Here is a 16,502-nt window from a genome sequence, read left to right as displayed (position 1 = left end):
AGCCGGCTCCAAGACGGACCCGCCGCTGGCCAAGGCCGAGCCCATCAGCGACGGTGGTAGCGCCTTGGGGATAACAGATTTAAGAAGAGGAAAAAGTTGCTGTGCAGCAGCAATTGCAGCCAGAGAGAGGAGTGAGACTATGTGAGAGGAACAGCTCCGCAGACACCCAGGTCAGTGGAGAAGGAGGGGCAGGAGGTGCTCCAGGCGCCGGAGCAGAGATTCCCCTGCAGCCCGTGGGGAAGACCATGGTGAGGCAGAGACAGCGTGTGATGAACTGACCCAAACCCCCATTCCCCGTCCCCCTGCGCCACTCGGGGGGAGGAGGTAGAGAAAATCGGGAGTGAAGTTAAGCCTGGGAAGAAGGGAGGGGTGGGGGGAAGGTGTTTTAAGATTTGGTTTTATTTCTCATTATCCTACTCTGATTTGACTAGTAATAAATTAAACTAATTTTTCCCCAAGTTGAGTCTGTTCAGATGACATGGACCTCTAATATATCGCTATACCTGTTCCTGTAATTGCTGGGGTTCCCCCATATGACCTTACTTACTCAGTGTGCACGGCATCCATTATTTATTTCACAGCATTGAAACTTTGAAAAATTACTAGTTTCTAATAGGCTTTCTGTGTTACCATTCCCATAATATTAAAGAAATGAAAATAAATTCCCGAATTCCTGTGGAAGGTAATTAAGGCTAAAGTTCTTTATGCATGGAAAAAGGATGGTGACTAATGATCACAAGTACCTTTTGTGCTCAGTAAGAGGTAGGTAAGGCATGATGTCTTGGAATCCTTAGCTTTTTCTGGCATTTTGTGCATTGGAAATAGGACTCTCACTTTTTGGTTATGGTTGTTCAGCTGTTCAAATCTGGCACGGCTGCGTTCATCCCTGCTGACAGTCATGGTGTGGTTTGGGGCATAACCCTAGGACTAGATTTTGGTCATTGTATGTGCTGGAGGATGCCGCAGCATCACCGTCTGCCTGTTCTGCTCTTTATCCTACACGTGTGCTGTTAATACTTGCCAGTCCTGAGCTGGATGAATATTTGGTCTGGTCCAGTATGTCAATTTTTATTGTAAAGGTGGGCAGTGTTTCTTCAGTCAGGCAGATGGCAGATGAGGAGCATGCACACAAGTGGGTTAATTTCCCCCAACTTTAGCAGCTTTAAAGTTAATCACCTATTTTGAGTTAGTTATTCAGGCCCCATTGAGTCAGCAGCAATAGAATAATTCATGTCATTCTGAATACTCTGTGAGGCGGGTGGGATCTGCTAGCTAGCAACCTCTGTGATTCTGGAGCACACCTCAGTGATCAGTTTAGACTAGATACTTGACTTTGAAGAAGCTAAGGTTTAATCATCAAGAACCAAATTTGGTGCTTTATTTTGGTATTGAAGTCAAGCAACGTGCCCACATCACGCAAGAACTCCGTAACAGATACAGAAATAGCATCTTCTACATACTCTGGGATAATGATTAATTGCCATAACCCTGACACTTCTGTTCCCTCTTGGAAGTCCCTAGCATCTTTCGTAACACACTTCCTGCACTTTCATAATTCTTACAACAAAGGAGACCGTAAAGGTCTACAGAAAACCATCTTTTTGTTATACAACAACAGAGAAGACTTTAAAGAGGGGAAGATGCTGTGCAACTCTGTAAGTGAAGACCGTTTTTTAATGCATGTGCCCAAGGGACCTAAATCAAAGAGACAAGGAAACTTGGTTGCAGTATTTGCTGCCACTTTGGTGGCTTATTTAGTTAAAAGAATCCTAGGAATAGATATAGAGTATATATATCTGGAATGTAATAAATATAGCTGAGCTTTGTATGTTCATACACACGGTGCTTGGTGCAGAATGGTAGGTGGTATTGCATTTCTGTTCCCTTCCCTCCCTCCTCCCTGCCTGTGCACGCTTTGGGGAGAAAACAGCTGCATTTGGAGTATCTGCTGGAACTCATGAAGGTCTGCAGGCCTGACCCAGAGCTATTCTCTCATAGTTTGCCACTGCTGCTAACCTGAGAATTGGACTGTAGCTTTTTTCCTCCACTTTGTGTTGAACAGTACATGAATATGCAGACTATATATACAACATAAATACACATATGTATTTATCTAGAGACTGAGGAAATTATTTATGGTAACAGTGCTATGTTATAGCACCATTTTTTTCTGTATTTAGAGAAACGACCGCTGCATTCTTATCTTGAGGATTAGGGAGGACTTCTAAAATGAAACTTCATCTCTGGATTATAGAGAGTGTATCTCTAAAAGAGAACCTGAATGAATTTCAAAGGAAGATCTGATCCAAGAAACACGGCACACTTTATCTAAGATAACAAATGATTTCTTGATAGCTTGAGTCTATTCCAGGATTAAAACTTCTTGGCATATATAGCAGCTCAGTTGATCACTTGAACTGCAATTAAAAAGTAGAACAAGTACACTCAGAATATTGTTTTTGTGTCAGAAATGCTCCTTCATGCTTGAAAATGATAAAAAATTGCAATCGATCCTTACAACTGTTGTGTTCATCTTTATTGATCAGGCAAAAGAAAGATAAATCGCGGCCCAAATAAGATTATAGTAAATGTTAGCATCGTAGGGGACTGTAGGATGATAGAGAGCTATTCATCATCTCAAATGGTGACCTGTCCGCACTCGCACCATAGTCAGTCTGCTGTCTAATCGCATACCTATTGATTTCATCTACGTCCAAGGAACCTGGATGTGACTGTCATTGGGCAGCTGAGATTGCTAAATGCAAGGAGGTCACTGGTGTGAGGAGGATTTCATTTTCATTTTCTTACTGGCCAACGATGATTTATGAAAAAATAAATGACCCCAAGTCACATGCGTGGAAACCTTGATTCCAGTACAAAAGAATTATTAGGTCTGAATCTCAGAAGCAAGAGTGCAGTAGACCACCGTGCTCTTTGTGATCTGTGCATGACCTTTGACTGCAGTGGATGTTACACAATTTGTTATAATTTGTGGTAAAATATTAGACTTGCAATACAATTTTGCCTGTGTCCGGAGTTGGTATTCTTTTCAGTGATTTCTATACATTTCAAGATTATAATTCACAAGGAAGAACCTTAGAAGATGAGATCCTCAAATGGAAAGGAAAAATGTTTTTCCTTTTATGTTTGTAGGTAGCGCTGCCTCTTTTGGAGTTTCCATCAAGTGTTTTTGCCGTAGTGGGCTATCTTACCTGCATTCCTCATAACACAATTTGGCACAGATAAATGTTGTTCAGGACATGTTTACTAACCCAGTGATCAAGGAGGCTATGTCATCTTTGACTTTTACAAAAGAATGATCTCTCCAGTTACGGACATTTTTAATTTTTGTTTTCCATAACAATGGTTTAGGCATATTGCTTTTTCATACATCAATGTCTTAAATAAAACTGCTTACTTTACCCAAAATAAAATTGGAATGACACTTTCTCTGGACTGCGTTGTGCCATTCATGTGTGTTAAATGTTTTAAAGATGTGAAATCATGTTGTGGCATGAATAAATAATAAATAATACCTTAAACCATGGTATTAATAGGTAGATTGTTGAAGTAAGTATTCAAAACGTTTTTTATGTAGTCATGCAGTGTGTGATTGTAAGAGTTTTGTTGCCATGTTAACATGACTCCCTGGGACGCCAGATGACTCAAGAGCTGCAAAGCTACGGAAGAGTTCTTGCAAGTGCCAACAAAACCTTTATACATCTCCACGACCTGTTTTCCCCACCATTCAGAGAAAAATGGTTTTAGAGAACTTCTGAACTGCTTTAACTTTTCTTTATTCCTCCAACTGTGAAGCCAGGTGCCTTAGTTATTACATCTTAAGTCCAACTGTGCTAAGGCTATAAAAACCTCTTGAAAAATACCAAGTATATATTATCTAGACGTGGAGCATCACAACATTATAGTGATTTGTCTTCGAATATCCTACGTCCCACTGAGAAACTATGCCATTTTTAAGTATAGAAAAGTTCTATTGCTTGATGATTCAATCTTGTCTTGCCTGCATTTTGGAAATTAATGATTTAGTGGAACTGAGTGAAAGGCATTCCTGGGTTTAGGGGAGATGAAAATATGTTCTGAAGCTGCCTGATTTTAAAAATTAAAATTAGCAACTGATTGAAGCGACCTGGAAGTTTGGAATATTAAAATAACTCACTGTGAGAGGCATTATCAAGGCAAAGAGCAAAAGAGAAAGTCAAGCCATAGTTAATTTATTGTGCAGCTTTGAAGTTTGACTCGAGTATCACCTGCAAACTAGATGGGGATATATGTGTAAATGACCCAAACAGGGACGTGCAAAGAAGTAAGGATTCAGTATTTTGTGGGTTGGTTTTTTTCTAATGGAGAAGCTTCAAAGGCTCCAACAGCACGTAGTGCTAAATATGTGATTCTTACCCCACGTCTCTTTACAGTTTCCTCCCTGAGAGCCATCTCTTTTGGATAACCTTCCAGAACCAAGAGGACACACTTATTTAAGAAAACCCAATGAAACAAAAAGTCATCTCTGAAACTTTGCAGAGTACCTGATTTGAGGATTAGGTTTGGGTTTGGAGGGTTTTTTTGGAGCAACTTAAATGGACAAAATATTCAGATTAGCATTATTTACTAGATATTAACATGCATATAAATGATATTATATGAAATCTGTATTTTTTTATTTTTTTTCAACTTTCCAGAGTGCCCAGTTCTACAAAGTTACCACGGAGCAATACCAAAAAGCTGCTGATGAAGTGTCAGCTCGGTTCAAGTAAGTTTTTCCTACTGTTGTTTTTGAGCCTCGCAGCTAGATGAATTCTTATCCATGTTAAAATGCACTATAATTCCCCTTCCCCCCATCATAGATCCTATCAGTCTGTGCTGGTTATTGAAATGAGAAAATTTTGAAGAATTTGGAAGCCAGTGCATAGTAACCATAAGCCACATAGAAATTGGATGCGCAGTTAGTTATATACTAATTAATTTATATTTGATAAGATGCATGAAATATTCTAAAAATATATTCCTTAACAGTTTTTTCTCTAATGGAGCACCAAAATTGTAGTTCCAACTTTGCATTACAATGGTATTCATCCTGTGCCTGTGTGATGTGAAAGGATTTAAATTAGCAACTTCACTTTGCCCTTAACAGTGAAGGTCAAATTAAATAATTTTTATTAGTCCTGAGGATGGTTAAATGAAGATATAGTAATTGATGGATCAAAGTGACTCTGACCCTTAGCCCTGGACTCTTCCCTTTCTGCGGGTTCATCCATTAGGCTTTTATCCATTTATCATTTTAGTAAGGATACAAAGAGAACTTTTTACAACCTTTTAGTCTCAGCAGTAACCAAGAAATGCTGTATAAAATTAATTATTTTGTGACGATTTTTAGGTTTGTGAAGGGATTTTCTTTTGTTTTGGGTTTTGTTTTGGTTTTTGATGAGCAAGAAGAGAAAAGGCCTTTTTGAGCTGCTGATAATGATATAAAGTTCTTAACTGTAAGATAAAAAACATTTTATCTCTTAATATCATGAATTCTTAAATATTCTCTAGTGTATGTATAAAGTCTTTGTACTGGTCAATGTTGCAGAGTATATTGAGGACTGAATTCATCTGTCCCTTAAACAGGAGCGACAAAGCGACCTTTGACTCGAGGTCTGATGTAAGCATGATTTGGAGAGTTCCCCATTACGAACGGGAAGCCTGGTGTGTTGTTATTCATTGTCAGTTTTTTCATCTGTGATAAGATTCCCAGCAAGGGGCTATCTCTCCTTCCTCTGTTACAGTGGGGTATTTTCAGGTTTTGAAATCTAATTATTGCCTAATCTGACTTTCATTATTCCAAACCAAGCTTTTGTTGTGATTTGAAGTACTAGTTGATAGCTCTAGGTGGTTATTGTGGCCAGAGGTGAGAAATGGCTTTGGATTTATTTTTCCCGCCCTAATATATAAACGATTTCCTAAGTAAATCAAATGCTTTCGGGTTCCTTTTTGCACAAATGGAGCTGGTAGATACAAGGGCTAGTCCTTAACATCAGGCAATATCTAAGAATTTTAAGAAAACCATTTTGAAGGGTGTTTCAGTCTATCTGCATAAACCGAAGAGTATTTAATGAAGAGGGATTTAGAGAGGGAATCGGATTCCTAACACTTGATGAGATTTGGTCTTTTCTTAATTTTCTAGAGACTAAAGGTATAAATAGAAATCACCTATTTGACTAGTCTTCACTGTAATGGCACTACTGAAATTGCTGTGCTTCCTTTGCACTTCAAGCCGAATTTCCCCCAAAATTATTTGGAGCTTTTTGATTAGTGGAGCCAGTTTTGGTCCATCCCCTTAAAAAACAAAAGGAAAACACTATGAAAAGACAAAGGTATCTGAAGTATGCGCATAAATTGCGGTAGATTTGCTAAAGTGCATGAAATATCAATATTACTTTATAATTTAAAAGTTTTCCTTATATAAAATCCTTTTAAATGCCATGTCTTTCTATTGAAGGTTTAAACTCAGCAGATGTTATTTTATCACTGCCTTTTGTATGTAACTTGATGGATAAATTATGAATGATTTAGTGAAACCTAAAGATGATGCTCTTTTGGTGTCACCAGGCACTTCTCATGTTCAGTTTAATTGCATGTGAGGATTGAGGACAGTTTCGAGCAACGGTGTTTAAAGAGCTTGTTTAATTGGCTGTAAAAGAAGAATTAAATAAGGTTGAACTGCTAAATTTTGTTAATGCATAAACCGATGTGCTGCATGTCAGTGTGATTTCAGGTTCTAAGTGCGAGATTAATAGATCTAATTGTGGTATTATTACGAAATAGTCTCACTTTATTTTAAACATGTCTAGAATTAGTTACTGAGTTTTATTGAGATAACTTGCATTTCTTCAACTTTTTAAGCTACATCTCTTTCAAAAGCAAAGAGAAGTGGATAATTACTTAAATATTTCCTGGATTTTCCTTTTCCTTCCTCCATTTAGTCCCTGAAATTACATCAGCTGTGGCTTCATCAGTCTTCAGGGATAATTCGCCCCATTAAAAGGGAAAAAAACAAATATCCCACATAGACTTGTATCAGAGAACTGGCAGGTCTGCTGTACTTTGTCTGCAGTCCTTATTGATGCCTGCTTATTACCTTCTCCAGTGCTCCCTGGATTAGACTGATATTCCAAATGTTCATGATAAATGTTTTATCTCCATGAGGTCCTGATTCACATTGATCAAATTCTGAATTATCAAATGGTTCATCTCTTTAAGAGACTAATTCACATTGATCAAATCCTAAATGACCAGGTTCAGTCAGTTCCTGCAGTACACAAATTACATTAAAACAACATTACTAGAGCATGCTGCCTTTTCTAATGTAGGAGTTATGTTACCCGCAGTTACATTATAACCAGAATTATTATATTATGAAGATGTCTCTGTTATAATGAGAAGTTTACACAAGAAGAAAAGAATGCAATATTACAGGAAGAGCCGGGCTTTGGGCAAAGATTTGAACTTTAACTAATCAAATTGTACATTCGTATTGTGGTTTTTTTCCTTAATTTGAAGGGCTGGTAGCGGGAAATTTGGCAGCTGCGGTGGTGACATTTTATTCCCCTGTGGTGTATAGAGCCAAGTAACATCTTGATTATTCATTTAGGAATAGAGTAAGCGGATAGGGCAAATTCTGCCTAAAATAAATGTTTTTACTTTGTCTTCTGTGGGTTTTGATTCTTTGTGGTAGATAACAGACTTCATAGCTATGCACTAGTGCTTTTTCCAAAATATTTTGCCATTCCTCTCCTGCTCCACTGCTCTCTCGTAGACAACATGGAATTGCTTCTTGCTGCTGGTTTCTTGGCAAAAACATAGTCCCCAGCCGGCCAGACTGATAGAAAATCCAGGTCCTCTTTGGGGATCGGCTGTTCGTTTTGGTGGCGTTTGTGCAAAGCAAGGCTGAGGTTTTCCCCGGTATCTCAATGTGTCACTTCAGTGTCACTTCCAAACTCTTGTGTCTGCAACAAAGCCATATTCTGGATCTTGTGCATCACGGCGCAGGGTTTATATGTGTTTGTATGTTGATAGACTCCTGGATGAAATTATCCGGCACTAACAGTTTTAACTATGGAGGATCCCTTGCACCATCTGGAAGCTTGGGTGTTTATTCTGAATTACAGATTTTGATGGCTTTATTCCCTTACTATGAGACTTTTGATCATGAACCTTGCCATCAGGAGTAATGCCTCTTGGGAACTGGAGGAGCTCATCTGATTAAACACAGAAAGGTTTGGGATTTGCTCAGGCTGCTTCACACGCTATGATCTTCACACGTTTGAAATGTTTTAAAAACAGTTTTACAAACCAAATCAATACATTTCACATGATCCTTGATCATTTCCATTGCTCTGATCGCTGATGGAAGTGAGGGCTCGGTGATAGCTGGGCAACAGGCTATTACAGCCTTGAAAATATGTTCAGCAGGGGGTTTGATTCAGGATAGAGTGAATGGGAATAAATGACAAAACATCAATATCATGTCTTCGTTTAATTGATGACTTCTGTGTCATGAAGCTTGGTCTATTAATGTTTACTGAAAATAAAATTTAAAGAACAGTTACGTTTGATGCTTATCTGAAAATACATAGAAACATTAAGAGTACTTCCTTTAAGTTGTGTTTTAGCTAATATTCTTTTGAACTGGGAATTGAAGCTGAGAAAGTTTGTAATGAAGCCACGTTAAATGAATAACAGTGACACTTCGATCTTCAAATACAATTGTCTCACAAAGCAGTGATGCCAATTTTCTGGACATTGAGAAAAAAAAATAGCAGTATAGAGAGAAAATAAGCTTTTTTAATGACAACATTGGACTGAGACCAGGGAAGTGTGGGTTTATTTCACTGTTCTCGTTACCCTTCTGATGTTGGGCACATATGGTGACTTTTAAGGGACTCTTCTGCACTAGCTGTCAATTTGGAATATTGATAGTTCCTTAATGCAAATATCTTCGGTAACTATCATGTTGTACTCATGTACTACTGTAACATAGAAATCCATGTTGGAGATATCCAGGCGAATAGTTTCTGCTTTGTTTCTGCTTGTGCAGATCCACTGGTGAGAAACTTTCAGTTTTCTAGCAGTTCCTTTTGCTACCTTAATTAGCATTAGTTGCTTTTAAAAACTAAAGTTAAAAGTACAGACTATAAATTATTTGTGAAATACTATGTAGTATTTTTTGAGTAACAGAAAATAGAAAGCTATTTAGAAATCCTTGGACAGAGCCTGCAGGCTTGCCGCCTTCTAGTTGAGCTCCCTTTGCTCAGCCAAAGATGATGGGCTCTAAATAGAAACATCCTGAATTAATCTTTTCTCTTACAAATATTGCATGTATATGTAGTGCTTTGACATGAAACAATCGTTTCAGTAGTGTTTGCCTTGATGATACTGTTGCTGGTAGTATTCTGGAATTCTTTTTTCATGTGTTACAGCTGGGGATGGTGGTCCCAAGTTTAAGTGTGGTATATTTGAGTGTATAGTGTGGTATATATGAGTGTAAGACTGGTATATTTGTAAGTTATGCTAGAAGGAGTGCACAGTGTTAAATACCATCAACTCAGCTTAAACCATGGAGCTTTTCTTAGCAGCAGAGGTATTCGAATAGTCTTATTTCTCTTTCTTTCCGCTCTTCCACTCCATTCCTTTTTTGTTCCCCAAGGCTGCTTCGCTGTGTAGCTGCACAAACAGTTGTGCTGACACCGTGCAGAGGGTGGCATAGCGGTGAGAGTTGCTTACGTTGATTTAAGCAGTGCTGTTGCCTGATATCTAACGGCATTACACTTAATGAGCGAAGTGTAAATGGTGTTTTGCAGAGTGGATGTGATGTTGTCACCCCTCTTAGGTTTAAATCAGTCCGGATTCAGAACGCATAGAGCTGCTTCAGGTAGGAAGGGAAATGGATAAAGAGACTACAAATCTTTTTGATCTCTGTTATTTATCTTGTACATCCAAAATCCTGTTCCTTTTGAATGCAAAACGAATAAAATAGAATCCATTTTCTTTGCTCACTCCTTTCAGCCAGTACTTGGTCCTGATAGACTTACCTGAGGGCTGCCGTGGCAGAGCTCATTCAAGCAACGTGTTTGACTTTCTACTACTACTTTGTATACGTGATTTTGCTTTGACATAGCGTTCCCTCGGCTGGTGAAACCCTTTACACCATGCATGCCTTATGCATGCCTTTGAATTGGAGAGAGGAAGCAAGAATTACGTATTTTTGCCTTTCGGATAGGGTTGCCTATTGCTTCAGCAGCTTGGCTTGATGAATGGACTTTGGTGGTCAGTAGTTACCCCTGTCTCAGTTGCTCTGCAACCTATAAACATGTATAGGAGGATATCCTTTGAACAGCTTTAGAATATCAAAATTCTATAGACCCTTTATTCGGTACATTTACCTATGAAATGATGATCACTTCATAAATGACAACTTTAGTTTTCCCTACAGCAAAGTAGATGTTTAACTTTCTTCCTTTGATCAATACAGTCCATTAGGAATGAGAGTACTCAACAGAGCTGGATGAAATATTAATTGTGCACTTTTTAGCTAGATGCAGATTCATTCTGAATGAAGTGGGAGCAGGGGATTCTGGCATAATATCTGTGTGTTTTTCTGTTAAGCCCAGAATCATGAGTCTGTTTGCATGGGGATGTGTGTTTTCATTGAAATATTTGAGCTGTAATGTTGAACTTTAAATGTGCTTATTTGGTCAGGAGAGAGGTTTGAAGCATTGAATGTTTTTTGAGAGTTATATTAACTTTTAAAATCCATTATTCAAAATTTAGATAGCACGTTAATTAAGAAGGCCAAGCCAATTCTTCCCATGTTTGCCATAATCCTTTTTTCCCTTTTGTTTCCTTTCTAGAAATCACAGGAACATTCACTAAAGCTCCCCTCAGGCTATCACGAATTTTTCACACAGTTAGATACTTTACAGTCTGGAATGGAGAAAGGAATCTTAAAATTAATTTTAGTAAAGCACAAAGTCATGACTAGGAATTTTTTACTTGATATGAATTAGTACTTACAGTAACAAAAGATTTTCTGGAAGGTAGGATAGATATAGTAGGACAGTTATTGCAGGATATGGCTATAGTAGGATAACCATGTGGGCAACATGCCTCTCTATCTGAACGTCCCTTTCCTCTTCAGGTGAGTCTGGTTGATGTGTTCGAAGGGGAAAGCATGTGCTCATGTTTCAGCATACCATAGGTTTTCTATATTTGCTTACATAGAAACGTTAAAAGTAATTTTATAGACTTCTTTATGAAAGCAAGTCTTCCTTCATGCATCAGTGGCCAACAGTTAAATTGGCGTGTTCTCTAGTTTTGTGTACTGGTAATCAACCAAGTCCCCTGAAAATTGATGGATGCACTCATTAAGGACAGTTCTTGCTGCTGGCTGCAGTTTCGTGAGCCACTCACGACCAACGAGGACTGACTCTTCACGGCATAGTTGGCATGTAACGCTCTGCAGCGGTACATCTGGCTTCGTGCTCCCTTTCAAGGACTAAAGCCTCTTGTTTTAATACATTAAGCATCCTTTGTTGGGATTTTGTATAAACACGAGTAAATGATTTCCCAATTACAGTATTAAACCAAGGAAGGTTAAAACCCACAGTCTCTTCTTTTTATTATTAATTTGTTCTGTATTTTGTAATCTTCTGTTGCTGAGATTTACCAATACCTTTTCTAAGGATGTTTTTTATGAGTCCAAGCCATCTGTAGGATCAAAGGCTGCAAATCTCACAGCCCCCACTTCGGAGCACGCAGCAGCAAACCTCTCTTTCTGGAAGGGAGCATGTTTTGCAGCGTTGATGGTATGATTTTTTTAAGAAGCATACACCTGTTTCTGGTTACAGGGTGAAGAATGAATTGCCAATTACCTCTACATGTTAGAACATGACACTTCATATTGCAGGAGCTTGTGCTATCTGTTTAGTTAAGGCCCCCAACTATGTAACCATCCGTTCCGAAATCATGGGGTGGAAAGACAGCAATTCTTGATCAGTCGCTAATATTTGTGCGTGTGCAAGCTGCAGGAAGGGAGGTCAGTGCCACCGACCTTTGTTTTCCCATCAGAGCTCTTGAACAAGATGAAGTGATCAAAGCAGGATGCCAGTACATCAGCACAATCTCATTACTTTGGAAGCTGCATGCACAGATGCTGCTGTTGCTGCATCAGGCGTCACTGATTTACATTCATAACACCTCCATTACAGCTCATTTGCTGCTACTTGTAATTAACTAGTTCTTCCCTTTTTTTTTTTTCCCTCCCCTCCCTTCCAGTAGTGTTGGGCTAAATCAGGGAAAAAACCAGACTGCAGTCATTCTGCTTAGACTCCATTTAAGTGAAATCACAGTTGTAAAGCCAAAGTATACATTAAACATTTTGGGAAATAATATCAAATCATTGGGAAATAATATCAAATCATATGCTTTGTTGCAAAGTGCTGTCATACTCAGAAAATAAGGTTTTTAAAAATAGTATTAAGATGTCTTAGAAAGTAGCTTAGCTGTCTTGTTGCCTCCTAGTTCACATGAGATTAGTTCAAAAGTAAAACTTGAATTGCTGGTAGTAAAAATTATTACTGGACTTGAAAATTGTGGCATCTGGCAGGTATATTGCACCTACCTTACTCTGTAGCTAAAAGGTAAAATGGTGTGAAAAGGCTAAACGGTATAAAAATATTTATTTTTTTTTTCTACTATGGGAAATAGGTAAGATGTTAGGCATGCGGAGACAGGTATGCTCTAATAGCTCCTTCTCTGAGCAGAGCTGCATTTTTAATTGCAGTTTATCTTCCAATATTGCTTTTTTTCTTCCTGTTTGCTTAGGACAGTCTGAATTGAGATGAATCTCAGTCACATTTGGACTTTGGTTAGCAGTCAGGGTTGCAGCACAATGTGTCCGTCGGGCCTGGAGTGTTTGACAGGCGTCTCCATATCTTCCAACACTCACCCAGCAACCTGTTGCTGTTTCATTTACATTTTTAAAAGAAAGTCCTCATTCTCAAAACATCCGAACAGCAGAAATGCTGCTGGTACCAGAATCAGATTGCATTTATTTTATGCTGGTCCTCACATGTTTGTGTCTCAGCACATTGCAGATACTGGCAATGCAGAGTGCAGAGCTGCAGCTGGCAACATCTGGAGAAGGGGCTGCTGCGGTGGTTGGCATCTGGGAGGGTGGTACCTGGGAGGTGGCATGGGATTATCATGTCACGGGTGTTCCTCCTCTGTTTTGATAAAGGAGGAAGTTCATTTCTTTGCTGTCATTCTGTGCTGCTAGCAGGTGCAAAGGAATAAATAAAATTGTGCCAGGTTGCACTTCATTAACTCTAATTTTTTGCTGAACAGAGCAAAAGTGTGCGGCAGGCAGTTGGCAACACGTGTGCTACGTGGATGTTGGATCGTGGAGAAGCCTTTATAGGTCTGCCTAGGATTTATGCTTTTTTATGTATTAGAATGCCTAACAAATTGCCTGCCTAATGTAAATTTAGCTTTAATTAGTCCATCTACGTGCTACTGTAATAAAAATAATGAAAGGACCTGTATAGATGTGACATAAGTGCATACAGTTATCCCTTAAGGTTAGGGGACTTGACTGGGGTCAGCAGGGTAATATGTGCCGAATCTAGGATTAAGTGGTTAATAACTGCCATTTTTTACACAAACTTTATAGGCCGTTCTTCCTAATACAGTATATATTTTTTTCAGTGACCTGATTGGTTTGGGTCTCATTTATAGGTAAGAGGTTATAACAGTCCCCAAACTTTTGGTTTCCATCTTAACTCAAATCAAGCAGTGATGTTTTAGCTTTCTTTGTTGATCCTCTCAGTAGCACTTCCAGCATAAGATAATTTTGTTTTTTAAAAACATAATTTTGTTTCTTAAGCAGTTCCATTCTCTAGGAGTTGACCAGGGCACCAGAATGTACATTTTCATATAGCTTTGAACAGGGGAGCTGCATGGATCCTGCTCTCATGAGCATTACTGCTTCTTTCTACCCCCAAACTTACCTAGTTTATCAATTATTCTCCTTTGATCAGAGAAAATTTGACATTTTGATAACTGAATTTTAGACAGGAGGTGCCTTTTGTGAATATGACCATTTTGAAATTATTTCCCAGAAGATACAAGTCTTGAAAAAAATTTCTTTCTCTTTTTAGCTTTCCCAATGGGCATCTCTAAACACAACTGTGTAAGTCAATTAATTGATCAGAAGGTAGCTCTGCAGCTACTCACAGACCAACTGGTGTGACTGTACACACACTTTGCACAGAGTATTACACCTGCCTTGTAGGAGACCGAAGCTCTGATCCATAAACTGCAAAATCCTAATTGTAACAGGGCTCTACATCTAATGGCTTGTAGGAAATGAGCCTATTGCCTTTAGCCATTTAATAGTGTGTTACTGTCCCACGTTAGCCATGGAGCTAAGGGTTAGCCATGTTAGAAGTACTCAGGTCCAACAAGATAGTCTGTCTCCCTAGCAGAAAATTCAAGTTTTATTTATTTCCCTTGAAATACTGTGCTGTTATTTAATGCATGTCCTTTACAGGAATTTTTTTCCTGATGTTCTGCCTGTATTTTCTTTAAATTTTGCCCTGTTATTCTCAGTACTCCTCAATGCAAAATGCTAGATTATTTTCTGAAAGTGCTTTTCGATTCTTTCAGTGGTTATCACTGCATTTTTAAAGCATGAGTCCTGACATCTATAGGAGAAAATGCATATATTGGTCATGAAGTGTCCTAACCAATTTTTTAAAGGCTTTTACAGTATCTGATAAATGCGTTTTCAGATTTTCTTGAACATGAGCTTCATTCTTAAGCAAATCAAAACTCTTTTCCTGCTGTTTTTGAAGAGGGGATTTCCTAAATATTTTTTGTTTGCTTTGGCATTTTAAAACATTTTGGCTTGTATAGATGTGACCTGATATTTATGTTCCATGCTGCACACTTAGAAGCATGAAAAGCACACCACTTTCTAACCCTAAAAGAACATAAGAAGACACAAAGCTGTTCAGTAGGAGAAATTTTTCCCCATTACTGTTTATGGAGCAGTTAAGTGTTAGTGGGTTTTGTCAATTCAAGTGCTATGTGCCTCTATAGAGGATCTATAACTGAAATTGGAAAACTTGTCAATGTTTAAAAAAAAAAAAAATCATAAAGATGCACTTTCACTGTCCTCTGCCTTTCCATTTATCTGCCTGCAATATAAAATCAAAGTATAGTCCTGAAACATTTAAAGCGCGCATTTAAGCCTGGGGAAAGGAACTGAACAAAATAGATAAAACTAATATGTGTATCTTTAAGAAGACCACTCGAGTGCCGTGTCTGTGGCTATAAACTTTATAAAGATGGACTCCCCTGTCAAGGGTGTGTTAAGACGGATAATATTCCGTAGCAAATGCTGCACTGTGCCGTATGCATTACTGGAAGCAAAAGAAGATCAGGATCGAAAGGTTTTGCGAGACAGGCTTTATAGATCCGTGTGTAATAGACTACCTCTCTGTCTATACTGCTTTACTGTTAGTGAAATCTTGCTCTTGTATGGGCTGATGAAATGCAGTCTCTTTTCTTCCATCACATATATTCTTTTCCCTTTGCCTTGACTAGACACAGTACTGTGGCCAAAAAATTGTTATAACCCTCTCAATAAAAAGATGCAATCAACGCGGTCAATGTAGATTTTAAAAACAAGTTCTTTATAGATAAATTCAGTGTCAAATGAATCCAGTTCACCAGCTCTTCTCTACTAAATATTTTGGCTCCTTTAGGTAGAGAAATTGCAGATATTCTTCTGGACAGTCTACAAAAGAGGTTTTGGTGGCTTTTCAAGAGAATTGATTAAGGATAAAGCTAATCTGTGTAATGGCTCTATGCCAAGTTCTCTTTATTTTAAACCTGGAGACTTGTTGCTCCTCTCTGGTTGCGTGGCATGACACTGCATGGGGCAGAAGTTGTCTTCAAGTTCTTCAGTACCTGGTAAACCTCATGTTTAGGCAGATAACGTCATTGCTGCTTTTTTGGATCCTTGCAGATCCTTACAGATGCGCGAAGGCCAAACTCCACCCTCACCCCCGTATTCTGGATGTGCACTGTAAACTAGTTGTTTTCGGATAATATCCAAATCAATACAAATCAGGCATTCCCCTTCTTCTCCTTAAGAGGATGCATGTACTACTGAAACAAGTTTGTTAATTCTGTCAGATTTTGAGTTCAGTGCTTGAATATAAAAATCCGTAGTCACATAGATCTCTGCTAAAAGGAACTACTGAGATACTGATAATTTGCACTTCTTACTATAGTTTCTTGAACATGATATGCATTTTCCTGGGGTCTCTATTTTGTGTGTGAAAATTCCTATTGTAGTACAATATACATTTCTCAAGCTAGACCCACTGTGAAGTGTAATCATTTTATCGTATATTGAAAGAAATGAGAAAAGCAGT

The 16,502-nt window shown here is 38.4% G+C and overlaps 1 protein-coding gene across 3 annotated transcripts in view; it reads left to right on the top strand.

Annotated features, from left to right (window-relative positions):
• The window catches only part of CHCHD3 (coiled-coil-helix-coiled-coil-helix domain containing 3), a 164,271-nt gene that overhangs the window by 130,904 nt on the left and 16,865 nt on the right, over window positions 1–16,502 (top strand). For all 3 annotated transcript variants that reach the window (XM_050895241.1, XM_050895240.1, XM_050895243.1), the window contains one exon: window positions 4,698–4,768. In XM_050895241.1, the coding sequence (XP_050751198.1) occupies window positions 4,698–4,768 (71 nt within the window). The remainder of the gene's footprint in view (window positions 1–4,697; window positions 4,769–16,502) is intronic.

This window comes from Gymnogyps californianus, chromosome 1 (assembly GCF_018139145.2).
Source record: "Gymnogyps californianus isolate 813 chromosome 1, ASM1813914v2, whole genome shotgun sequence".
Taxonomy (NCBI): Eukaryota; Metazoa; Chordata; class Aves; order Accipitriformes; family Cathartidae; genus Gymnogyps; species Gymnogyps californianus.
The sequence above is the reverse complement of the archived record's forward strand: the minus strand, read 5'-3'. Positions and strand labels throughout refer to the sequence as shown.